Here is a 27,799-nt window from a genome sequence, read left to right on the forward strand (position 1 = left end):
TTTTTAAGGGGCCATTTTTTGACTCAATGCGCCTATCATTCTCTGTGAGGAATTAACTGAGTTGAGTTTGAGGGTCTGTATTTCCTTCTGAATCCATTGATGTAATTTGCATTTTGTATCATATTCATCAGTGGTTGTCCTTCTCAAAGGGATGAACAAACAATGCACATATATCAGAGTTCGGATGTGAAAGGTTTAATTTGTTCACCCCCAATTCCTTGTAAACTGGCCCACAACCACCATTGATAACAATGGGTTTGGGCCAAACCATGTTAGCAGAAGGGTTGATGTTGACCTGTTTCATTTTAAGACACTACACTTAATCACAAAGGTATTCTGCGGTCACAGTTTGCCATGAAAATTGTGGATCCACCATGTTGTTTTTAATAGCATGGTAATAGGCCATTGGCTTATTAACAGATGACAAAAAGTAAAATTAAGATCCTTTGATAAAGTTAGTGTGTTCATAGCATCTCCACATATACATACATCATTTCAAGCATGCAAAAAGAAAACACATGACCAGAATTGTACAAATTGTCACCAAATTTTAATGAACGAGGAAAGAGCACAGCAGACTACAATATGATGTATTACCATGAACTAGCATGTGTCACAATGAACTAGCATGTCCAAACTAAATAAATACAGTAGATTGCAGAAAACAAGTTTTGTTGTTACCTTACTCCACTGACAAATACAAAGTTTGTCATTTCTTTCCTCCAATGAGCAAAATGTACAGGATTATGCTAGTTTGTCATACATTTGTGAAAATTCTCACAGATCTTTTGACAGCATATATATACTTCATAAAGTCTACACAACTATAGTAATTTTCAAAAGAAAACGTTCTACAATTCTACAACTACTACAATGAACTACTGCAGTTTTTTTTATGTATTGCCGCACCAAAAGTATATTGAAAAAACATTTTCTACATATGCTATTACTCTTTCATTGCTCCTTTTTTATGTAAAAATATGAGCCTCTGGGCATTTTCCGTGCAAGTACATATTTTTTTTAACTCTCTCAAAGATTGCCGTCTCTGTCAAAAGATAAAATTTTGTGATGCTGTTTGAAATGGCGACAGCTTTTCAAAATAATGCTGATGAACCCTTTGTGATTGCTATAATGGTGGATTTATTGGAGAGCTGAAATAACAAATGACTAAAGTATTCCCAGCATGCACTAGACTAAGTCTGGTGTTCCCAAGTGTAGGCAAAGATGCCAATGATGTCTATTTCATTAAGTAAATTTGTTTGATCAAGTTTCTCTTCGTACACAAGTTGAAACAAATTTGCATTTTTTTCCACTTAAATATTTAAAACAACAGAGCATGGCACTTCACTGTTGGACACACAGACTCCACACCGAGAACAAATGCTTTTGTGTTGATAGGTGAAGTCTGCGGACTGGTCCCTCATTGGTTGGTGGGTAGAGGACACTGCATATTACTATAACTGCTGTATGTAGCCCTGTATGTAACAGCATTTGTTACTTCTACACTGAAAGGACTTTGCTGATCATAGTTTCAAAGCAAGGAACAAGCATTTTATCTTTACAAGAGAAGAGGTAAAGCTCTGTACAAAAAGGAGAACGATACTGTACAGATTAAAAAAAAACACAGAATGTGATACGGATAAAATGACTACACACAAACCACCAAATCTACAGTCTAGAAAAATGTGCTCTTTGTTTGAAATGTACAAATTACAGCTAAACACAATACAACAAAAGTAAGCGTTGAAAATTGACCAAAAATCACAGAGCATGCTTTTTAAAAACCATTTCAAAAATTATATCGTAAACTGTAATGGAGGTGTACGCTGTTATTTAACCTTTGGTGAATTCAAGATGGCTGCCGCCATCTTTGTTTCATTATCACTGAAAATTGCAAATTAAAAGTAACGGAATGACTCTGTAAACATCTTAACTCAACAAATACTTAGCTATAGCATGGAAACAAATGAGCTCGGAAAAATCATCAAAGAATTTTGGAGAGTTTGAATAAATTTATCCATTATGAATTATCAAAGCAGTGCGGCAGGTCAGAAGTTCTTTATGACTCACTGTACTTATCTGTGCAGATTTTTTAGCAAATCAACATCGATGCATTGTGTATCTTTAGACTAGCTGCACTGCAAAATGAATCATTTAACTTCATTTAAGAGGTTCTGCAAACAAACTGCCATATACCCAAACACAAAGAACATGAAAAAAACTTTGATCATTTTTGTTCAAATATTTCTTATAAAATCTTTTTGATTGGGTTTCTTAACTCTGTCATAACCATTCGGCTGTAACTCAGAGATTTGTGGCTTTCAGATCAAATTATTTTAACATCCACACACAACAATTACCCAAGTATTTAAAGTGACTATTCCTTTCAAACAGTTTTGGTACTGAAGCCCTCAATTTCAACATGAAACGTCAATTTTTAGCAGAAATCTGTTATTATCAATTATCTCTGTGAAACGCTCTCATTGATATGTTTTCATTGAAAACATTTCCGCAAGCCTTTTAAATTTCCATGCACAACCTATTATTAATATTAACATCGTTTTCTACTGAAACTTTGGAAATATTCAAAGCACATGGAACAGTTGAAAATTCTCAATTAGAAAAAATATGCTACATGTGTAAGTTGTGACTACAACACCTAAAAATTCTCTTCAAATTCTCAAAATATGCCCGTGTTCACATATCTCTTTCCAAAGCCCGTGTTGAAGATCGTCTCACCCTAAATAGCTTGCCAAGACCAATACTTGGCGGTATAAATGTCTGTCTGAGGTTTTTACTAAGATGCAACTAACAGCAAATATTTTGAACAGTACTGAATTCGCTGACCAGCACTGTCAGGTTGGTTGGATGATTACGCTGTGTACTGAAAGAATGTCACTACATAATATTTCAACTTCTGAAAAAAAAAAGTTATTTTCCCTCTTGAGTTGGAAGGAGACTTGTACAGCCAAACATCTTGAATTTAAAGGTTTCCTTGGTTACTATGGTGTGATGGAAATGGGTGACAACAATAAGCTGAAAATTCTACACAAAAATGGCTGAAGTTCAAAGTTTCAAATAAAGATAATCATGAACTATATGTCTCTTTTCAAGGGTACAGTAGTATAAAAAAAGGTCCACATATGCCACTTTCTGTCTTCTTTTTATGAAAATCAATATAAAGAATGCATAACATTCTTTTGTTTTCTAAATATTTACCCTGAAGTGACTGGACAAGATTTGTATAAACTAAAAGCTAATATATATGCAAGAATAATTTTAAGATTCACCCAGTATTAAATTCAATTAAAGATTGTTATGTTTTCACATCGATAAAATCTGATAGACTTCATTCATTTTTGGCCCAGAAATTTATCATTTTGTATATTCATGTTTTTTTGACCCCCGTGACAAGTTTTTCGTGTTTTGCTTCTAATGAAAACAAATTGCAAAGGGGTTTTTGCCAATGCACCTGAACTTGAAAAAAACTCTAAAATTACACCTGAATAAAAACACAACCACTGGGAAAATATCCAAATTTTCTGAAAAAAAAAACCCCACTGTGAATACCTTGAAGCTATCTCTGCTTCCTTCTCCACATTGAAATTCTTTACTTTGAAATTCTTTACTGTCAAAGTCTGAAATAATTTCATCATATTGGGAATGTTTATCTTTTAAAGACGGGAGACTTTGACAAACTTTTATACTGCCATCAAATAAGCAGTAGTGTGGCCTCAAAACATTTAGCCAAATATGTGAATAAAATTTGAATTTGCCAGGACGTTTCATTTCACAACAAAGACACAATTGAATTGGTATAAACAATAGGGGAGTAATTAATTGAATGGCCCATATTTCAATTCTCTTTTCATATTGTTATACACACTGACTTGACTACACTAACTTCAGTCAGTACCTAAGTTGAAGGGTTCCAAACAAACAAATAAACAGACAAACAAACACAAACAAAATGTCACAATGAAGTTATGGATAAGGGTTCATTTGGTTGAACTTTTGAACTTTGACCTCACTTATTCAGGCAATGTTGATTCACAAACGCAAATGTATCTTGAGAAGTATGGAATATTTTGCAACATCAGATTTGTTCAAACTCACTTCATATTGTGAGGCTCTCCTGGTCAACTCACATGTCAAACTGGTCCTGCTCGATGGGTTTTTCAACCCAAGTACCAAGGCCAGCTTTCTGAAATGTTTTGAACATCTGTTGCTTTGCTTTCTGGTAAATCACTGATTTGAGTTTGGCATCACCGTAGAACTGTGGTTTCTGCATATCGTCACTCAGTGTGGATATGCGTCCGTAGAGCTGCTTGAAGTGTCGGTAGAAGGCGTTTTTTGAGATCCTAGATGGCCGGCCATAGTCGTCTTTCCCTGTCATGGCGTTGATGACTTCCATTCCTTCATCCAGTACGGTCCAGTTAATACTGAAGTTAGGAGCTTTGCCCGGCTGTCGACTTTCAGTGTTACTGATGCCACTCAGTAGAGGTTTGTTGAGGTGGAACATCGGCGGCAAATCTTCAATGTCGCTGGCACGGTTGTAGACTGCCCGTGAAAGATGGTCACCATGGTATAATGAGCCTAGGATAATGCTGGAGATATAGACCGGCTCAACAAAGTGACTAAGCAGAGCTCCCTGTATGCCTAGTACATTCCATCTTGCAATTTTGTCGCTGCACGACATGGTCAACAGGCGCTCTCCTTGGAGTATTCCATCCCATGTTTGAATCGCTGAGTCGGGTTTCACGGGGATGGTGCCCTCTCCAGACTCGATCTTCGTACGTAGCTGCCCACGTGCTTTGCGGTTGGGATGGCGATCGGTTGAATCTCCGTCTACTCCTGTCTCGTGCGGTGAGAAAATCCTGGCATCCCCACAGGGCGAAGTACTGATGTACAGATGAAAGCGGACATCATTGTGTAATCTGTACCCGCGCCCGTCTTCACGTGGAGTGAAGATTGATTTCTCACCTTCGTTTGTCAGGTACAGCTCAAGCTGGGTGTAAAGGTAGCGGACCAGGGATCGGCGTGTGACGATTTCAGCATGGCAATCATTCAGTGCGAGTCCCTGGTCAGACATGTATTCCCCGTTAATGCATTTGGTGCCTGTTGAAACACATATGACTTTGGCATCAGTAATCTCACTTCCTCTCGTCATCACAATGCCAGCTAACACTTTCCTTCTGGCGTAGGGGGATGTGAAATTGTCAGTCAGTTCACCAAATTTGGTCAATACAAGTTTATGTACCTGGTCTGCTAGCACTTGTGGTGTGTGAAGTGAGGAGTTGTCACTTGGTATTGATTGAAGTCCTGGGGCTAGAGCAGGCACCAAATTGTAGATCTTAGCTAGAGCTGCCTGAGCAGCGCGGGCTTTGGCCATTTTTTTATTTCTAGCTGAGCCAGTAAAGCTCTGGCCATCTATAGTCACTGACATTACAAAATTCTTCGCATGGCTTTCACCTGTTTCAGAGACAAACTCATACTTCAGTCCAGGCCTTAGTTCATTGAGCAGCATTATTGGGTTTTTCCCGGTCGGTGGTGATAATGGCGCTCTCGGTGTTGGACTTTGAGTGAATGGATTTGGTGGGGTGTCCTGATGTGTTCCATTCTGTGTCTGCAGTTTTTCCTCCACTGGCTGCTCAGGGGGTAACATTTCACCTTCTTTGGCCGCCATTTCTGATGTTTCAAACGTATTGAATAAATTGGCATCTGAGAGATCCATGGCGTCGGATGTGAAATCAGAATTGACGATCTGTCGACCCATTGCTCTGTGTGCTTCTGACGCATTTGGAAACTGAACAAATGATCGTAGCGCTTTCTCTGCGGCTTGCAGCTTTGCTTTCTTCTTTGTTGTACCCATTCCCTCGAACAACTGCCCGTTGACTTCTACCGACATAACAAAAGTGGGTGCATGCACAGGCCCACTCTGAGACACAAACTTGAACTGTAGACCTGGCCGTATCTCATTCAACTGCATCAGGGCGTTCTTTGGTAACACAGGCCCTGGCATCTTCTTCCGCTTGCGAGGCCGCTGCCGCAGATTCATAGAATTCTGCTCATCCTCCAGAGGGCGCTTTGCATTACGTTCGCGATCTGTTTCTTTGCTCTCCTGATCGCTTGATTCCATGGCTGATGGCTGGTCTTGGTTCTCGCTGATATTCTCTTTCACTTCTCCTGCAGATTCGCTGCCATTCTGGTCTGTTAGGTAATGAGAAAACAGAACTGAGGTGAGAATAAATGAATATTTCTTGTGAACATTGTACCATCCATCACAAAAAAGACAATTTTGAAATACTGAAAGGCAAATAGAACAAGTGAAGTCCATGCTTCTTTGCTGAAAATTTGCTGACTGACAAAAAATGTTTCTGAGTGTAAACTGATATGAGCTATGCCAACTGGTGTTAGATTTTGAATTTTTATTACGCAAAAAGAATTCTTAAATGTTTCCAGTGCTAAAAATTCGTCGTTGAGAAAAATGAGAGGTTCCCATTGAAAAAATGAAGTATATCACACAAAAATATATTATTATCACATCGCTGTGCAGGGAAAAATCTACCCTGCTAAAATATGTCAAACAGTAACCACAAGAAGGGTTGACAAATCTTGGAGTGTCACAATTTCAAGCAAATCACGCTGCAGTACATTAAAATGTGATAAGGAGTTTCTGATATAACTACTTGACATCTATGTTGTTTTCGCTTCTGAAAAAAGGTCACTGTTTAGGTACAAATGCAGCGCTCGTAGTCAGGAAACAGAACTATAACCCTTTTTTTCTTTTCTTCCCTTTAAGACTGTGTCACAGAGACTTGGGGTAAATAAATTGAATAGCAGGGTCACTGGCCTTTGTCCTCTATAGCGCATGTGAGAACCAATTAGTTGAGTTTCAATGAACCAACCAGTCACTCAACACATTCTTTTTCAAACTAATCTCTCTCTCACTGAGAATGACTCCCAAATATTTGACAACTTTGGTATGTTTGAACATTGCGGTAATTTGTACGTCTACAGAAACTCTTTTTTTACTTTGAAGGCCACTGACTAGCAACACATCAACATGAGAATTATCAATTTTTAATATAAAAAATAATACACTCTGTATATGCTCATTGTCAATTGAATTAACTAAATGAATCTCACATACTAGTAGCATTATCACAATAGCATTATCTCTATTATCAGAGTTTTCCTGTAATTGATCCAAAATCCCATCACAGAAAACAGGATGTGTCACTTTCTGTCGGTGAAAATGTATCATACACGCAAAATATTAATCCCCTTTCATCTCAATGGTTCGGCCCAAACCCATTTTTAGGAATGGTGATTGTGGACCTGTTTACAGGCAATTGGGGTGAACAATATATTAAGACTCAATTTAATTTTGTTTAGCTTCAACGTTTTTACGCCAAACTGAATGACATGTGAGCAGAGTTTTTCTTTTCTAAATCAGCGTTAGTCATCAATACTATTTGCACACGTAATGAAATCTTTGGTTCAAAATATTGCAGCAGTGAAACTGCTTACACTAAATTTTCTTTTTTCTGCAATATAAGCCCAAGGCAACTACAGATACCACATACAATACTTGATAAGAAACACAATTCAACATGGCCGTCATTCTGTTCTGGCATAGAAAATTACTGGTACCTGATGAGTAGAGATTCTCAGCACAAAAAAACATGATTTCATTCATAAAATGTGGTTACACAAACACATTTAGGAATGACTGCAAGTTGTTTAAATTTACATCACAAAACTGGTCCAATTCTTTTTCATCTTAAGGTACCAACAAATAGAATGATTCCCTGAAGTCAACAGGTCACTTTGGAAATAATGGCGGAGTAGCTGTGACTTGTTGCAGGTATTTGTACATGAAGCACTATCATTTGCTGATCGGATTTTCCAGAACCCTTCCCTTTACCAAACCCCTTACCCAATTATGGAGTTCACTGAGGGATGAGGGGCTGAAAAACACACCGAATCACAAACTGGCCACTTCAACACAATTGTATGGTCAATCAAGACCATAAGTAAACTGAACGGTAGTTCACTTTGGCCTGAGAAAACATGGACAGCCAATGGCAGTGTAAATACATTAGCTCTTCCAGTCTTGGACATAACCCGTTTGCAAATAAAATTTAGGTAAAACCTAACCACAGTCTATGTAGAAATGTTCAAAGCATATAAATGTAAAGGTGCCAGGAGCGACTATTTCACTGGCAGATTTTCTGTCTGCACGTCATGGTTTTGAATGGTAGGTTTAATACCTTAGCAACTGGAAACAGCAGTGAAAGAATTCCTTGGAAATTAATGGTTGCCCTTGTTGACTTTGTCATACCCGCAAATGTCTTAATTTCATTTCTCATGCCAATGCTAGTATTTTGTCATTAAAAGTTGCAAATTTTTTAGATTCTACTAAAGGTATGCTGTACATCATTTACAACCTATCATAACATGCTTTTGAAATTTGGAAAAATTTTTATGTCTCACGTGCAAGGAATTGTTTATTTATATATGTGAGTCTGTGATTTGTCTTTCCATGAGTACAGAACAAGAACAGACACTATGCTCATCATAAGATAAACATATCCAATATTCTCCAAGGTAAGTGTGTCAAGTATGAAAAGACAGAAAACACAAAAAAAACAGCAATGAAACTGAATCGATGACAGGCAAGTCTTTGAATTCCTAGTGACAAAAGATCAGGTAGGCAAGTGAAAACAGGAATATTCTCCATGGAAACCACATCAAAGCTGCAAGAACTTGAAAAGAAAATTACTTGTTCTCTCTATGTGGTATTATCATTATCAAGAATGAACAAATGAGTGTGAAGATCTATTATATATCTGAAAGGTGTGTATGCATATGTTGGAGCCTGCACTGACAGAGAGATCATGTATTTCAATGTCAAGAATAACTCACGTGCATCAGAACAAACGGTTGCTACGATGATTTGCATAAAATGGCCGCCTACTATTGTAGGTTTTGATAAACCTAACATCATACACTTCAGATACAACAAAATTTCAGATGATGACATTGGAAGTGTTGTTTTCATCTCTATACACTGTCAGCTTTCAGTTATATTTGTTACGAGTGTATTCAATCGTTGAATTTATTTTTCTGGGATGCTAAGCAGAGAAATTAAGGTGAAGTAATACTGAAGGACCTAGAGAAGAAAATATTATCGATGACTGAGCTGAAATGACCTTTTGCTCTCTACAAAGAGCAATATATCATAAGAAGTATCAAATGATATTATCACCGGTTACATCATCAGATGTCTGCGATAAATATGGCTACCAGTTCAGTCAACTATGGTAAGTATGTCTCAATAAATTCTGACAAAATGGTTTTGAATACTTTTTGACAACTATAAAATCAAAGTAAAGGTATGCGAGTCAGAATGAATAAAATGCTTCACGGGTCATAAAAGATTGTTGGTGACATCATTGTTTAACCCTCTCACCATCATGGTTTGGCCCAAACCCAAGGTTATCCATTAGTGATAATGGACCTACTTACAAGGAATTGGGGGTGAGCAGGTTAAAGGAATCTCCGTGCAAGGCTGGGTCACATGGCCATGTTATTCAGAGAAGATGAAACTTCAAAGTGAAAATTCTGGAAAGTATCAGTCTTCCACACGAAACTTAAAAACCGTTTCAAGGTATACTTTGATGAATGTGAAAACTGCGGGCAAAGCAGGTGTTCGCAGAGCATCGAAATTAGTTGATGTATGCAAGCAAGTTTGGCTGTAGGCTCCTTTTTCACCAAAAAAACATTTAACCTTTTCCCTGGCTCACGACAGACAGACAACTGAACCCTGAAGCCATCTTAAATGAAAACAGGTGAAACCAGACAGGCTGCATATAAAGTGTTTGTAACAATATCTTAGAGCACACCGTATTGAATTTTCTGACGAAGAAAATAGTTTTGAAAGATGCAGCTTGAACAGCTTTGAATGTCCTTTCCAGAAAACACGCAGTGCTTTGAATGGAAACTATCCAACTGCCCTGTAGACATAGCTTTACATAGAGCTACATATGTGCACGCAACACCACTACCGTCTACCTCCTAGCCTGCTTTCTGCCAGACGACTGCATTTGTCTATTTGCACAGACTCTGAACTCAGTTGACTTCATTTCTCAAGATTACCAAGGTTTTGGTCACCCTAGCAAAAGTCGATATGTATTACCAGCATCATACCTGCCATCTGACTGCGTCTCTCTCCCTTCTTGTTTGACCAGCTTCAAAGTTGGTTGACCTTTGTGCTGAAAGTACTTATCTTTCCGTTGCTGAAGAACTTTTTCGCAAGGAAAGTTGGTGACATCGGATAGAATCCACTGTTCCCTACGTGGAAGCTGATTCCGGCATCTGCCACCACGGTATGTCTGTGTGTCGCGTTCTAGGTCGAACACACACTCCACAAGTCACCTGAAGGCGATCACATCTATTGACAACTGCGTCAATAGACAGTCTCAACCTCTTTTTTTCTTTCAAAAACGCTGACTGGATGTGCCACCAATAGACATAAAAGGCCTGTCCCTGTCTACCTATGCAAACAAGGCAGGCACACAAAAGCCTTTGTCATCACACAAACTGGTCACACTACATTACAGATCAGAGACGGATTGAAGCAACGGCTATCTGTGCACAGTTACCCATACAACCAGACACAAAGCCAGTGCGTGCCCTATACTACACAAGCCCAGACCTTATTTGCATACCCTAACAGTAGTCTGTGAAAGCGTCTCGTTTGTGACACTGACGTGATTCCAATTAAGGGAATCAAAAGAAAGTGTTAAGAATCACTGAAGTTGAGCAATGTCCTGTCACTTTCATATCTACGAGAAGAAGGCCGTATAAATGTAATTTTCAGTTCCAAGTCAGCTGGAGAATTGTTTATGGAAAGAGTGCCAAACCACACTTCAGGGTCAGGTTACCTGTAAAAGGCAAACAATTGCTGTGTTCAACCAAAAGAGACCTCCATTGTGTCACACAAATAATAGCTCTGAAATTTCTCTGTACATTTTCAAGTGAAGTCCGTTAGATATAGAGGTGAATCTCTGAATGATACGCCAAACACGAAGTCACATGACAAACCCATTTAGAGGTTTGTTTCAGGGTGTCAACAAATTTATTTGGTCATGAAAGTTGACTCCGAGGCGATATTTTTTTACAGACCTTATTCAGTCAGGTGAAAAGATTCATGCATTTTGAATTAGACAGCCATTGTCTGCTGGAATTGTTATTTTTTGTTGTAGACAAACTGCTCTTTCACAGTTGGTTGTACCAACGGCCAAACATACAACATCATTTCACAATTACACTTGGAAGGAAACTGTTGGATTCTTGCCAGGATGGAAGTAAAGCTGTCAGGAAAAAGGCCGGAGCAGAAAAGGAAGCGGGGAAAGTGAGAAATCTCTGGATTGGTCACGTTGAAAGCATTTGTCATTTCAACGTGATTGATGCTGACCGAGACAAGGGTCTCTCTCTTGTTCCTTAACTGACTGATCTAAAACTGACGTTTGCTTTTGGTTGCCAAGGGAACAGACTTGTGGGATCAAACACAAGAGGATATCAATTATATTGAGTGGTTTCCGTAGGTTTGTTGTTATGATTTGAAGTAACTCCCTTGAAATTCTACTGCAACAGAAAGCATCTAATCCTCTTGTTTTCACTGATAATCAGAATAAAGTCAAAATCTCAGAAATTTTTTCGATGACAATGTGAAGATTAAAAGGATTACATTGGACAAGGCTGTCTCTCAGAAATTTTAAAATGAATCAGTGTTAACACATTCTTCTAAAGACCGTAAATTGAGACTGCCAAACAGGATCACTCAAGTTTGACACGTTTCAACAAATAATTCACGATTTTTTTCCAACAGAAGTTTTTGCCATCGAACTAATACTGAGGGTAAATAAATATTGGAAGCTTTCATAACCTTGTCTATCCATAGACCCTCGGTCTATCTCACTGAAAAGCTGAAGATATCTGCCATTTATGACTTCAAGGTCAGGAAAACCTTGGTATATGAGCTGATAATTAGTGGAATGAATGGTCTCCAACACATCAAGTTCTTTCTCGCCCTCCTTTTTCTCTTCTTTACAATTTGAATTGACAAGTTCTGGCACGTTGCCACATCAGGTGAGACCACCGCAATGAAACACACCACTAAAGTCACGTGGCTGGTGATGCCATTGATAAAGAACAATTTCTACGACCTGTGAGACTTTGTTATGGCTGTCAGTGAGCTAACAGTGACTGTGCTGATGTAATAAAAAGAAGAAAAAAGTCATTCAATCCAACCGCTGATACTTCAACAGAAAGAAAGACTCATATTTGCTCTTGCTCCAAATGACTCCGACTGAAAGTGATTCGTGCAACAGGATTGAAATCAACCTACAGTGAAGAAAGCGTCTGACTGTAGAATCTAACAGCTGCATCGTTTAGTTCCACCAAACATTTCACAAAATCAAACAAAATTTTACAGCTCAGCTTGACAGATTTTCTTTTGACTCTGAACAACAAAAGAATCAATGGATGATTGAGTGAATCTATCTCCATCTTTTCAGAGTACTTCAAAAGAAAAGATGGAAAGGTTTGTATCCTCTCAGAGCGATAGATCTGCAGGGATTGATCTCAAGATTTTCAAAAGCGTGACAGTATCAGTATTTTCACAGTTTCATGGCCTTCTAACGCTATTGAACGAACTTGAAAGAACAAAGCACATTATGAAAGGAAAAGCTAATATCGAAAGCTTTGCCAGATATTTGGACTTTAACAACAAAGAATTCTTTTTACAACATATCTGTACTGCCTCATAATTAAGAAAATTATATTTTTATTGTAAAATTTGTAAATTTGTGAAAATGTCTGGACATAAATACAAAGTAACGAACACTGTGTGATGATGAAAACACGATGACAATTTCTCAATCTGGTATCTATCAGCAAACACAATAATCATGACAAAATCACTTTTGAGCCAATACCAAATATTCCATACCAGTGAACAGCTGACGCCGATGCAGCTTCAATATTGCTGTCTTTTTTCTGATTGTGTTTTCACTCTCATAAAAGCAGTTGATAAAGTCAGGGCTGTTATCTACGACCACACAATGATGGCCAGAAAGTCATCTGATGTAATTTGAATCTGAATGTTAAGCTTTGGATCAGAAGACGACAACTAGCCATGCTGTTATTTTGAAAAGTATTGCAGTAATCTCTCATACTGAATACATATATCACAGCGGATTGATTCTGCGATTTGAGGCATAATCTATGACCTTGGCAATTTGTCTTTATATGACCTTGGCATCTTGTATAAGTACTAATGGTTCATTCTCTGAATGCTAAATGCATTTTATTAACCACCATCACAGAATCGTTCACCATACAGTTTGCATTTGGGAATTCAATGCCGTGACTTATGCAGCAGTTATATGTTATGTTTGTATTCCAATTTATGTACAATATCCTCATTTTTGCTGTTTTAATATCTCTTACATCATCAAATATCAAATCTGTCAACATAGACATCAATAATCATCACACACACATAAAATTCACATAAAATTATTATTGTGAAATATAAATTCATTGATATTGGTAATTCATCAACACTTAATGTCACATTAGCCAAATGTGATTAATTGCCTTGTTTGCATTCTTGATGCTTTAAGCCAGTTTTGGCGTCTTTCAACAGAGGTTTCTCTGGCCTCACATACAACCCAGGTGATTACCTGAACGAAAGCCAATCCCTTTTATTTCCACGGAACCTTGTCACAGATGTCACCTAATTCTCTATTTTTCCATTCTGATTAAACTGACAGGGATTTCACAGCCTGGGCTGTATAGTTTGTTGGGAATTCGCTGATGTGAAAAGCAGTGGACAGCCATGGGTAAAAAAGCCTAAAGAAATTGAAAACAGCAATCTAAACGCCTGATTTTCTCATTAAATCCTTTGCTCTTTTAGGTCAACAGCTTCGATGACAAGCGAAACAGGCTTTGATCACTATGGACATTTCAAATAGCCTGACATTATTCCGATATTACTGTGAGGTATTTTCTCTCAACAGTCTAATTGGCTATAAATTAGAAGTTTGCTGCCACATGATGATGATTAATCGTCAAATTTGCATAAACTCTAAAGAGTGCTCTGGAGAAGTTCTCTTTATATCTTCCTTTCTTTCATTTCACTTTCACTTAGATAATAAGAATTTATGATTTTCTGCATGAAGTTTTGATTTTTCAGTCATGGAAGAGAAGTTGAAATATTTCTATAGATGAAATCTGAATTGCATCAAAAGTCAAAGGTTAACTGGTGTTATTTCTTGTTGGAAAAGATTGGAAAGCTACAGTCATGCCCAAGCATGCGTAGACAAATGAACGACTACAGCGCAGAAACCTGACACTAATTCAGTGAAATCACGTTTCTTTGCCACATGATTATTTGACTGTTTTCGCAATCACGCCGTATCTGTCTGATCTGTAACTGTCAGTAAAAGTTACTCATATTATAATGTATGTTCTCGAACACACACAGACATAATGAAAATTAATCTTTCAAATATGAACTCTGACCCTGAGAAAAAGTCCATAAAAAAGGTTCTGATAGAAATTGAAATGTGTGGACGACATCTTGAAATAAGTAGATCCCAGAAAAGGCTCAACACTATAAAAATGACAATAGAACCACAGATGTATAGTGAGAGAATTGGTGAAGTACATACCCAATAGACAATAAAATTTTACCGAGTATTCTATTTTTATTTTCTAAAATAATTTTATCAATATTATTTGCTCATTTAAATCTGTGGTTCTCATTTAATCAAGAAAATTTACAATCTTGGCCCACACTGCATTGATGATTGCATAAATTCATAATCACAGGTATCTCAAATTTATACCAATCACAGATTTACAACAAGCACAAATTTCTCTCATTTCTGTAATTGTAAACAGAGGGTGAGTATTTTAAGCCAAGACATGACTACCATAAACATCCAACAGTAGCCCATTAAAAAAAGCAGCACCATGCCAGAACAGTGAACCAGCAATTAAGATGGATACTGAGAAAAAAGCTGGTAACAATCAGAAGGAAATTCAAATTGATGATAGATTTGGAGAAGAAAATTTCATGTATGGCACTGCCACTGGAGCTGGGATGACAGATTTCATGTCAGAACTGCAGGGATTGTATTCTGTGGAGATAATAATTCTTAAATCCAGCTCTTTAAATAATTGAGAAACAGTCAATAAACCGGTTCAACTGTACAGATACAGTCAACTCATGCGATCAATGCAACTCTGGAGGGCTTCTTTCATTTTTTCATTTGTTTCTGGCTATTCAGGGTCTTTGGGGTATCATTTGTCAACGATTCCAAGAAAGAGATTAAACTATTCTCATTTTGTAGTCAGCTTTTCAAATAAGGGAGCACAGTTACTGATACCAAAATTCATAAAGTCATGACATGGCTTATCATCTAGCCTTTGTAGAGATTGAGAGTCTGTGAAGGATTAGTTCAAAAAATCTGAAGATGTAGAAGCAGGAACAATATCTATTACAAGGTATCAAAACAGATCCACAGATGACAGACACAGTTGGAGGAATGAAGCAAGCCCAAATATTGGCTGTGACAACTATTTTTTAACCTCCACATCGTGACACCTGTTCATTTTGGTGGTTTTCTTTCAATCTTCACGATGTAATGACTTAAACAAAAGTTGTGTTTGATTACGTCTCCGTATCAGGATTTACAGGTAAATTTCAGAGAGTTTGCATAAATAGCACTTTCTACGTTTAAAGACAAATTTCCCTGTTTGAAATTGTCATTGGATGACAAGTCTCAAATAATTCATGACAAGAAAGTGTCAATTTGGAAATTCATGACACCATTATTCATAAATTACTGTGTATGCAGACGTCCAGAACTCCACTTTTAAACATTGTTAGGCTGGGTTTGTTGAATTCATGAAATTATCACAAAAAATATGGTGATATTACAGTGGATGCAAGGGCAAAAATCCTGACACTGTTATCTACAAGTTGTGCATATTATGATTTTCATATTCAATTTATAACTTTCGTAGGGTCAATGACATTCAATATTTCTCAAGGACAGATTTGAAAATGTAACATTAGCATGGCACATTAAAATTATCCCTTCATCCGTAAAATGCAATCCATTTATGACATATATTGATTACATTTTCTGTATGTAACTAACTTCCTGAGGTGAAATTATGTATTTTTTTCCAATCAAATTATGAGGTACCGTTCACCAGAGCAGTAATGATACCCAGAAACTTGCATGCGTTGAGTGAACACATCTAGAAACATTGTAGAAAACAAGACTTTCCAAGTTTTATGCAAATTATGAAATTTTAAAGTTATTTAAAATTCAATGGCCTTGACCTTTGAATTTTAGCATCACAAAATGATTTCACACACTGCACATTAAAAGTAGTAAAAGAGGATCTGTTCACCTAAAGATGGGACGGGTAGTGATTAATTTCTTAATGCATGTGCCGACATCGTTTGATATAAGAATAATTAATGACAATGACTATTTATATACAAAATAATCACTTTGTAAATTACAACCATACAATGACTAGCAGGGAAATATCACTGCTAATTACAAAGATAAGTGTATATCATATATACCAGCTGAAGGATCCACGGACATCAAGCATTCTATTATGACTGTTTTTGAAACTGTAAACAGTAAAAACCTCCATTTTTTGACGATGAAACTCCAGATTTCAGTATTTACAGTTTTTTCATGATAATAAACCATAAATACAACAATTGATAGAGCTTATGATTTGAATGAACAATATTAAAACAATATTTTATTATTTGAAATTTCAGAGGTTGGTTTTTGAAGATCCATAAATTGCGACAAAATCTTGGACATCGAGCTTGGAATATGTCACTGGAAAATTCGGTATTGTTTTCTGTTAGAGCAAGCAAGCTATAAGTTCAAAACGCTTCATTCTGACTGTCACTGCAACATGACAAATAACCAACGGACGTCCTTTTTTCAATTCATGCTTTGAATTACAATGATTTTCATTCTGGTGAAATGCGGTCAGAGTTTTCCAAGCGCAAAACAAATCGATAGTTGTGTACAAGCTTGGAATCTGTGATAAGATAAATAAGGTTATAAATGTTCATTGGAATGCTGATTTTCAAACATTGCTCGCAACAAACAAAGGATATTTGGGAATTGATTTGATGCAGAATGCATAAATCAGTTTCGTTTAAATACCAGAGGGAATACTGCAATTTTCTCATCATATAGCTACAAAGTTTGATTTGAAATTCTATTTGATTTGAAATTCCAAACTGTGCTTCTGTATGAGAAATCCCCATAAACACCACTTTTAAGGAAGTATGTGTCTTGGTAACAAAATATTCAGACTAAAATTATTTAAATAATTTTGTGATCTAAATTTAAGTGGGCTCATTTTTAAGCTGTCAGAATAAATACAATTTGCTCACTTTTTAGTGAAAAAGGAAATTTAATTTTTTTCCCATAAAGTAACACAGGAATAATGGCCACTTTGAATTTAAAATATTGGTAAATCTAATATCATTTGTTTCTCTGATCCAAAAATTTGCATGGTGACCCAAGATTTTTGTTCTTCATTTTGAAAGGGCATGGTTGAAAGTTTCATTGAGAAAAGTTTGAGCAAAAGTTAAAGTCTTTCACTTTTGCAGCACATACTTCATGATGACAAACATACAGACAATCTAAAGCAACCGGGCATTAAACTAAGACAATACTGTTGATATTTGCCAATACTTAAAAGGTTATTTACCACCATTTTCGTAGATTTGCTTACACCTGAAGTTCAATATCTTTCGCCAATTAAGACAGTAGCAATTTTTATACTTTTTACGAAACATAAATACAACTTTTCAGAGACAGGTAATTATCTAGTGTAATGAGAAAAGCATGACATTCTGTCACTTAATGACAAGATAATGACATAATCACTTTTCTGACTAGATCTTGCTACTGTTCAACTTATCCGTAGTTTTAACCCACATGCATCTAGGGAATCGCTAAATGAAGTTGTCAATGGTAATAAAAAAACTCATTTCAATGCCGTGTCTGACATGTTCGCTTTAACAAATTTCCATTCCGCAAGTGATCAAGTACAAGTTTCAGTGACAAATGTATTAAAATCTCATTTTGGGATAAGCGAGGGAAGCGGTTGAGGAGTTTCTGCACTGACAGCTGAACAATTACCTTGCCCTGACAGATGCTACACACTTCAATTCGAATTAGGCTTATCAGAGAATGCATCTTGTGCACCACATAATATGGTCCAAATCTGCCACTGTGCATCAAAGTCTACAAGCTTTTAGAGGTTTCTGCACTGAAGCAAGTTTTAATCAGAACTTGTCCTTTGAGTCATCACTATGAAAATATCTATATTTTTAAAATGATTTGAATCTCACAACTCGATAAGATGTTAATTTCATCCACGGTTCTTAGCTTCCAAATTGATCATCTTCAAAAATCAAAATTATTAAGATCATTGTATACATATAATTTGCATTTTATACTATAAAATAATCCCTCCCTAAAACAAACAACTAATGCTGACATTAAAGATGTACCAGCAATGCTATTGTTTAAAACAAGGAAAGAGCCGGTGATTAAAAATCTTTTGCACGTATACGTGTAGCAATGACTTAATGTCGTACATTTGCAATATTCTTGTGCAAATCCTTAACAGTCTTCACAGTCCTTCCACCATTCATAGAGAGACTATGATGAATCTTATAATTCAAGTGGGTGTTGTTTGTGACTTTGCCTTTCTGACAACTTCTTAAGACAACAGATCGACTTTATTTCAAATAGTACAGGTAGCCACCAAATAAGCTACTTGATCACATTGTTACATACCTGTGTATAAATTAAAGTGGTAAAGTACAGCACTGTACTCTGCCCTAGGAATTGCAAGTGATCACACATTATATTACCATGCCCTGCCCGTCGCATTTTGATTGGTTGAGCTGAACCACGTGACTGACCACAAATACAAAGTAATGGTTTGTTTACATGCCCGTGAATATGAATAATAAGATTAACAACTCAAAATATCGCAACTTTACAGCTCAAACGTAAATCATAACCAATCACAAAATAAAGTGGAGCACTTGTAGGTCAAGTTAAGATACTTTTTTTCTGAAAACATCTCCGGATTTGCCAATTTTTACAGCGCGCGTGACAGTGTGTCGCGGATTGCTCAGTTTCTGGGGCCCAGTTGTCGTTCGCTCCTGAAATTTCGGAAATTTTGACAGTTTTCTTGGGTTCGCTGATAATATAATGGAAATAACAGACTCCGCTCTGACCATTAACGTTTATTTACGGGTGCGGGCTCGAGGAAAGCCAAATTAACGGGCTCGGCAAGCCTCGCCCTTCCCACAAATAAACATTAATGGTCAGCGCGTCGCCCGTTATTTCTATATTACGATGCTTCTATTTCGTATACATAAAATAGACCCAGATTTGTAAAAAAGAGCTAGAGGACTATTGAAAATGGACCAAGATGAGCAAAACGTAAAGTCATAAAAATGCTAAGTTAATGTCTGATTGCAAACAGAACAGACAAAATGCCGAAACTAGCTACAACATATTGGATTGAATCATAAAACAAAACAGCTAATGCAGTTGCAGTACGGTGATTTGTTCCACCCCGTTGCAAGTTCAAAAGCCATTGGTTACCTTGCCTGATTGAACAAGCTAGCAGACAACAATGATGTGCGAATCAAACTGGGAAAGATCTGAGAGTAAAATTGGAGTGGTTTGGTACAGAAATGTTGAGATAGGGGTACTTGTGTTTGATTGCTTTAAGGGAACATACCAACATTCCTCTGCGTATGAATCAATCTCATTTGAAAGTAAATTGCAGAGATAGCAGATGCTGAAATTCAAATGTGACAGGTCAATTTGCATCTTCTCAAAATAATTGACTTTGGTAAAATGATGAAGTTATAATGCATATTTTCTGCAGGAAATATGTATGATTAATCACAATGTCAGGTTTGATAAATATGTCCTCATCAAGGAATATGTAGATACCAGTGGCACTACATGTACATAGCTCTTTGAAATATCATCATTTTCGTGCTGACATTAGATAGTAGGCAGCCATGAAATGTAAGATTTATCATCATACTCTAAGGAAATGTTTGATGTGGTGACTGCACTTTCATACGCAGTGGCCATAACGACACACTCTCCCCATCGATGTGAACCTGGGCAATACTTGGTTCCAGCCCAGTGCTCGCAGTTCCTATATTTCATAGAATTCAATAGAGAACCGGATCACAGAGCATATTGTCCTGCTGGTGAGAGAACCTGTCATTTCTGTACAGATCTCACTGACATGAATATTAATGAATTATGGTGCACATTGTGTACTGACATAGTATTGAAAAAGTGTCTGTGATAAAACAAAAATCCAGTTGGTGTTGTCTGAGGTTGCTAACAGATTCAACTAATCTGGATGATGTACGCCATGTTGCTGACAAGTTTCGAAGTGTACATGCGTACGCTTACATGTCAGGTGTTGTTACCCTGTCCATGAATCCACTGTTATTAAAACTGACTCAAGAGCATCTTGAGAAACATGGGAGAGCTTCAGAAGGATATTGATGAGCCTACCGGGTCATTTTTAACTGTTGGAAAACGATGCCAAAGTACCCGATGACATCAACCATTCCATCAACATTTCTCAGTAGGATTCAGATGATGAACTAGCGACTCCTTGTGGATTGTATATCGTTAACACAGGCGACAGATTTCGACAGTTATGGTGTAAGATGCTAGAAATGACAGTTTAATGAAATATAAAATGAAGGAGAACAGGCCCATCAGGATGTCGAGAAAACTTCAGATAATTTCACAAATTTGATTTTTACAAATATTAATACTGCCATTCATTCTGGCTCATCATTCCGGAAGCAAATATTGGGAAATCATTATACAAGTTGGTTACCAATGGGAATCATTGCATCAGAAAGGGCAGGACTGTGGCCATGAGAAATGTCAACACACATAACGAGCAGTCAGTGATCTGTCTAAGCAAAATCTCTGATTCAATTCTAGTCATGTTCTGCCGACAGCTTGTGTTTCCTTGTCAACACTTGACATCAATGTGTCACACTTTCAGTCCACAATGGCTTTCAGAAAGTTGTTTGGTTTTCACCTGACATAACGCCTTGATGTTTAATTACAGAGTTTTAAATTGGCTGCCCATTACAACTAAACTGTGACTTTTTGAGATGTACAAACTACATCGTTGAGGTCAAAAGGTCAGAAAGAGTTAGGCCTGACATACTGCCTTAAACATTATTCTGTTTCTAAATTAATTACAATATTTCTTTTAAACACAATATTCACAGTAGTCCATACAGTTTTTTCACTGACTTTGGTGAACACAGACCACAGATAGAATTTCAACTCTTTGTCTGCTTTGTCACCTTTGATAAAATGATGATAAGACTGACACCTAATGTCTCCAGATTACTCAAGATGTTCAGAAATAGCTGTAGTGGGTGACACACAAGTGAAGTTTGCCAAATGCTGCCTTGTTTATGTCATGTGACATGAGTAGTAAGGGCAGTAGGAAGTCATTAACTAATCCAGTATCTCCAAGTATGGGGTTTAATTGGAACTCTGTGAACCCAGAAAACACTTTTTGAGTTTGAAATGGAGGTAGGGATACTTAACAATCATTAGCAGGCCCTTATAATATCTTACATGAAAATCAAGGCTCTACTTTCCTGATGTAAATAGCAAGAATCATAAGGAGTCAATATCAGACCCTTTAACCTATCTGGCATTAATACCATGGCTCCCAGGGACTCATTAGATCCCCTTTCAGTTAGTCTGACAAGAATGGACAGTGTCCTAGGGAGCGATTTTCAACTTAGCTGAAATGAATAGCAAGCTGTGGATCCTACAGAATCATTCGGAGACCCTCCAATGAATTTACTCAGAAAGTGTCGAAAAATTTCTTTGGGATATGCTAGGAAAAATGGGCAAAATGTTGCATTTTGGGTTGATTAGCATCTATATTGAGGATGATAAAAATCAAAAAGTGATAATTTCAATCAATAGAAGTTCAGAAAGTAAATTTACCATTTGCACAATTTACGGATCTGTCATTAATACCGACCTCTTGATCTCAATTTATTTAAAAGAATATTTCCTTCCGCCGTATCAAGTGAATTTTACAAACTGAAAAGAACCTAGGTATTCAATATCTTCTTTCTCATTAATGTTAATTTACGGCACGACCGTTTTTATAATCATATGGAGGGACTTTGGTTATAACTGTTCCCTTGGACTTTTGACATTAAGATTTGAGTCTGAATCAGAATTCAATTAAAGTATCGCCACCTAAAAGTGTGGACGGTGTTATTTACAGTGCAGTGTGATCATTTTAATGGCAACTGAAAACAACCTATGCCCCTGTCATCACTACAAAGTAATACTACTGTGAACTGCAACTCAGAAATGAAATATTCAATTCTCAGGTTTTGACATTTGATAATGAAATACTTTCAGATGGGAAACCATGTTAATTGTGGAAGATTAATGTACAGCTTGGTGACATTTGACATTTTGTGAATTAGATTCTGGGCAAGACCACATAAAAAGTCATAAAAAGTCATTACCTTTTGCTCACTATCTCAATCATTTGAATTTCTCAGACCACAGACAACTTTAATGGGGAAAATAGGTTTTCTGTTTAACTGTTTTCCACTGATATACATCATCTTACAAAAATGAGATCAGTATAACAAACCGAGCATCATCAACTTGCTCTCTCTCGTTGAAAAAAACAATGTAAAATTATGAAATATAATGTAGACCATAGACAGTAGACTAACCACTTGTGAATTAAGCTGAAAAATTCCATAATTGATCTGAACTGCAAATTTTTGTGATGGGCAAATGTTTTGCAAATATCACTGCAAATCTTCTTCCACTGAAGATTTCACTTTCCCTGAGGGGAATTTGTAAAATTTGAATATTCTAATTCACATCAGTGTACCGACAATAGAGAATAAACAACAACAGGAACTGTTGGAGAGAAACATGTCGGAATGCCATCATAAGACATCTTGTAATCTTTAATAACGCAGCATTCACTCCATAAAATGATTCCTCTGATGACTGTTGTTACCACGGTACCAGTGTGTGGTTTCCATTGGCAGGAAACAAATGACAGTTACTTCAACACTTACTGAGAAAATATCATGGGTACTGATTACATTGGCATGGCCCTGGAGAGTTTCATTTGGTAATTACAGGTATGTGTGGTTTCTAGACTGTTGTCAGTCTCTTGTGCCATCTTTGCCTAAAATATCGCCGTAGGCAAGTGATGTGTGATGAAGAATAAGTATGAATTTAAGGTGGTATGCGACTTGGAATAAAAGACTTAGACTTTCACTCAAATTTTCCTCAACAAATCTTTCCACCATTCACTTTCAAAATCAAGAATAAAAATCGGAGTCACGATACAAATTTGGTACTAGAGAAACAAATTCCCCAAGATTTACCATTATTTGGAAATTCAAAATGGCCGCCATCCCTGCGTTAACTCTACGGTAAAAAATAACATTTTCCATTTTCAAAAAACTAAGACGCTGAAAGCTTTTCTTCTTCAAGGAGCTTCAAAATGAACCGCCACAAGTGGTAGATCAGAAAAGAATTGTAAAAGTTTGAGAGTCCAAGTATCTGTCCCCAAGACGCATTCTACATTAATGCTATTGCCTGCAGCTGTGTGCCCAAAGCTTAAGGGCCAGTACCAGTGAGGCTAGTGCCAAGGGTTTGCACTCAACCCAAAGGTCACACTGCCAAAAAGCAAAATTAAAATGCCAAAACAGAACAAGTGGTTATTAATAATTATTGTCCACGTAGATAACAAGACAAAGCCTAATTCTAATGTGTCTTGACAAAAATGTGGTGTATACCTTGTGTACAACAAGTGTATACTATAGATGTGTCACCAAAATGATAATACTGTACCAATGGCTCAGTTATAACCATGGAAATTTTATAACATTTAATGAAGATTTTCAGATTTCCAATGAATAACATACATTCATTATGAAAAAAAAATTGTTAGTATTACATTTACGTATTTTAAGGAATTGAAAGTGAAAGTTACAATTTGCATTGCACTTTTCATGGTTTTAATGGTTTACTTTTATATTAGAAGGAAAACAAATGATTTTCCTTCATGTAAGTTCTTTATGGACGTGAAAGTGGAAAGCAAAAACCAGTACAATGAGATTTATCATGAAAATTAATGTGAAGGAAACCAAAGGAATGTCAAGAAAAAGTTACCTTGACAAGCATTGACATGAAATATTTGAATAAAATAAATGTTAATTAGTTGGTTAATGTGAAATTTAACTCAATTTTTTTGACAGGAATCTTAATTTGTTGGTGTGGGTATACACATTTAATGGCACACTGTCTACTCGCTTTTTTACTTTATCTTAAAGCAGAAATATTCTGATCATAGCTGAAAACTCAATAAAATCACACCACAGCAAGAATAAAAGCAACCAGCAGTTCTAACACACAAAACGTGCTGATGTGACATTATCGATTTCTCACTTGAATGAAAATTCAAAATCTAAAAAAAGCCAGCCATCTTTCAATTTGTGTGCATTCCTGCGTGACAAATCCCCTCTTTCCTGTAGACCAGGAAGTGGAGTACATGGAAGTATAGCTGAGACGGATTCTGATTGGATTTCTCCTGCCATATTGGGTTCCTAATTTATTGAAACCATCTAAAAGGAATAATGCGCGGAGTAAATTTACTGACTTTAATCTTTGCTGTATAAATTGAATTCGGCAGCTAGACCTAGTAATACCATGCTTTATGAACTTTATACACGCTGGTACAAGGAGGATCCCAATCGGATTTTCTCATTTCATTCCATTCCCTATTATTCAGTCGGGGAAAGATTGTGAAATTGAATGCAATGCCTGTAAAATATCATAAACAACTTCAGTAAAGCTAAACTTTTGACGTCCGACACCCTGGCGGTTCTTTTCTGTAGTTTCATGAATTTGAATTTCACACTTTTTATCGGATTGGCCATAGTCTGATTTTCTTGTTGATATGGTGATTTTCTGATAGACTCTGAGAAAGTGATGCGAAGAATTTAATATGTGACACTGCTTGGATCTAGTCAATCTCACAGCGTGAATCTTCAAGCGGTCCTGACACTCAACAATCGGATGAACTTGAATATTATCTTTGTAATGAAAGACTTTCTCTAAAACCCAAACACCGGACATCCTGAAGTGATTTGAATGTAATGGAATTATTCAGTCTTTACCGCTGGAAATGAAATAATGCAATTTAGAAAATGAACTGTCATAAGAATCCCTGAAGGTAATAACGTGATCATAAATTGGTTTGAAATTGGTGTTTTGTTTGAAAAGACACTGTTTATTCTGACAAAACCACTGACATGATACAAATCTCTGTCAGTCAAGTCTTTTCTTTTCACATCCAAGGCACTTCTCTCCAGCAACTGTTTTCATTAAATTTTCTGTCCTCTGGCACACTTGTTCTAAATTTTAAAAGAAATCACGTCGTGGCATAGAATTTTTCATCAACTTGGCAAATAAAGACTGATGAAAGTGAGAATATCCGACACAATGTCCTTGTCCAGGGACCAGCTTTCTTCAATGTGGCAGGGGATATTGATAAGATGTTTTCTATAGGATTGCATGGACAAACTATACATGTATCTGTCACCAGACGTAATGATAATGATGAACATATACACACGCACATATGCATCAAAATCATTTTCAAGGTTCCTGGCAATCTTGTAGACATTACCTTACAATCTATTCACTGATAACTGGGTTTTCACTCAATTTTTTTTTCATTCATTTGCAGAGAAAAGGCTGCTGAAGTTGTGAAAGATGCATTTCAGATTTGGAATTCTCAGTACAGACAATCTCTCAATGGGATTAGAGTGAGCAACATTGCAAGATTACATGTACCTCATCCCAGTATATTTCAGCGTCAGCTCATGTACACTGCAAGCTAATATACCAGTGAATGATAAATTTGGTGATTGAAAGCAACTTTAACTCAGCTCCCATAGTTGGCTTCCAGCTCAACCAACTACAACAGACTTATGAGCACTTGCGCATTTTACAAGTTGGACCACATGTCCCATTACCTGATGAAAAGACAACCGATGAAATTGAAGTGCACAAAATGGACACTCACTGCCACTGTAACAGTACAAGAACGCTGATGACAAAATGTTTGGAAGTTGACAACCAGAGGTGTTACTGTATCTCTTTTTGTTTGCACAGAGTATACCTTTCAACCAGAGTGATATCAGAGAAAGAAATGATAGCTCAATTTGCTGTATGGATGACACGTGTAGCTTGTGAGACCTGACACTGCTTTGAGCAAAGCTCTTCATTATCCGCACATCTACCTATAGCATCAGGCAAGTCATCTGTGTGTGAAAACAACAGACTGTGTTTTCCAGATGTACTCTATCCTAAAACTGCTGTTCTGAAAGAATTTGGCGTTTCTATGGTTTCATACCATGCCACAAATAGATCAGCTGTAATCTTCCTGTTTGTCAAAACAAGATAACCACTACGATTGTTTCAATATGTGCAGTGTTTTGGTTCTGCAAGATCTTTCATCCTCTAGAACAACTTGTTTTGTAGACAAATCCAAACAGATGGACACATGTTCAGGTAAATCATTGAGTCCAGACATGAGAAATGCCAGTTCAGTTCCCTGATATGACCTACACCATTACCTTGGGGTAGCTTGAAATACTTCAGACCGCAGAGTACACCAAGGAATTTAACCACGAATTCAGTTACCGAGAAAAACTGCCCCTCATCAATTTGCTGAGGTTAGTATTAAAAAAAAGCAATTTGCTTCCCGTAAACAGAAACGTTTTATGGGAGCAGAACAGAATTGCTTTCATTTGTTGACAGCCACTTAAGTACATGCAGCAGTAACAATATTTTCCTACACATGTGGTTTACAGTTTCTGTATTGAGTTCTGTTTCCATGATTAAAATCATAGCATGCAATTTTCATCCTGGAAGTGACTGCGTGTTCTCGTCATGCAAACAGCAGTCAGAACTTTATGGACATACGTCCTGTTTCATCCTTAAGAAGGAACCCAAAGCAAATTTTAACAACATGTGTAAATATCATCCACTACACTTCTATTGCATGTAAATATATTGATGTTTCCTTAAATTTTACATAAAGGCTGAATGTAGTAAAATCATATAGAAGTGCCCAGTTATTTATTTCAGATGAAAAGAAAGACATCAATTATGACAATTTCACTGATGTTGTTCTCTGATTTTTGAATTAGAACTGATTTCTAGGATATCAGGGTTCCACACTGACATCCTGTGTTTTAATATTTAATGTCTGATAGGAAAACTGAATCCACATGAAAAATGAGTATGTTGCTGACAGCACTGGGATATAGCTGTCTGACGTCTTGTCTTCATACAGTGTACTTTATCAATGGTAAATCATCCTAGAGCATCAGAATGTATATGGATTTGTGCGGACTTTATCAAGATGTTGGCGACATGAAAGTGTGAAAATTTGACTTGAAAGCTTTTAATATGTTTGCAAACTTTGTTTATTATTTCACCTTTACACCACTGGTGCAGACAATATGCAAGTCTCTACCTATAGCCTCACTGCTTGTTGC

General features: G+C 36.8%; 1 protein-coding gene across 5 annotated transcripts in view; it reads right to left on the reverse strand.

The window, feature by feature from the left end:
• Positions 1 to 528: 528 nt before the first annotated feature.
• The window catches only part of LOC139116734 (double-stranded RNA-specific editase 1-like), a 114,229-nt gene continuing 86,958 nt past the window's right edge, over positions 529 to 27,799 (reverse strand). For 3 of the 5 annotated variants that reach the window (XM_070679358.1, XM_070679360.1, XM_070679355.1), the window contains exon 2: positions 529 to 6,210. In XM_070679358.1, the coding sequence (XP_070535459.1) occupies positions 4,145 to 6,210 (2,066 nt within the window). In that variant the 3' untranslated portion in view covers positions 529 to 4,144. Of the gene's footprint in view, positions 6,235 to 10,215; positions 10,677 to 27,799 lie in introns of those variants that run through there. The other 2 variants (XM_070679359.1, XM_070679356.1) reach the window with 2 other exon arrangements.

The sequence above is a fragment of the Ptychodera flava genome, chromosome 18 (genome assembly GCF_041260155.1).
Source record: "Ptychodera flava strain L36383 chromosome 18, AS_Pfla_20210202, whole genome shotgun sequence".
NCBI lineage: Eukaryota > Metazoa > Hemichordata > Enteropneusta > Ptychoderidae > Ptychodera > Ptychodera flava.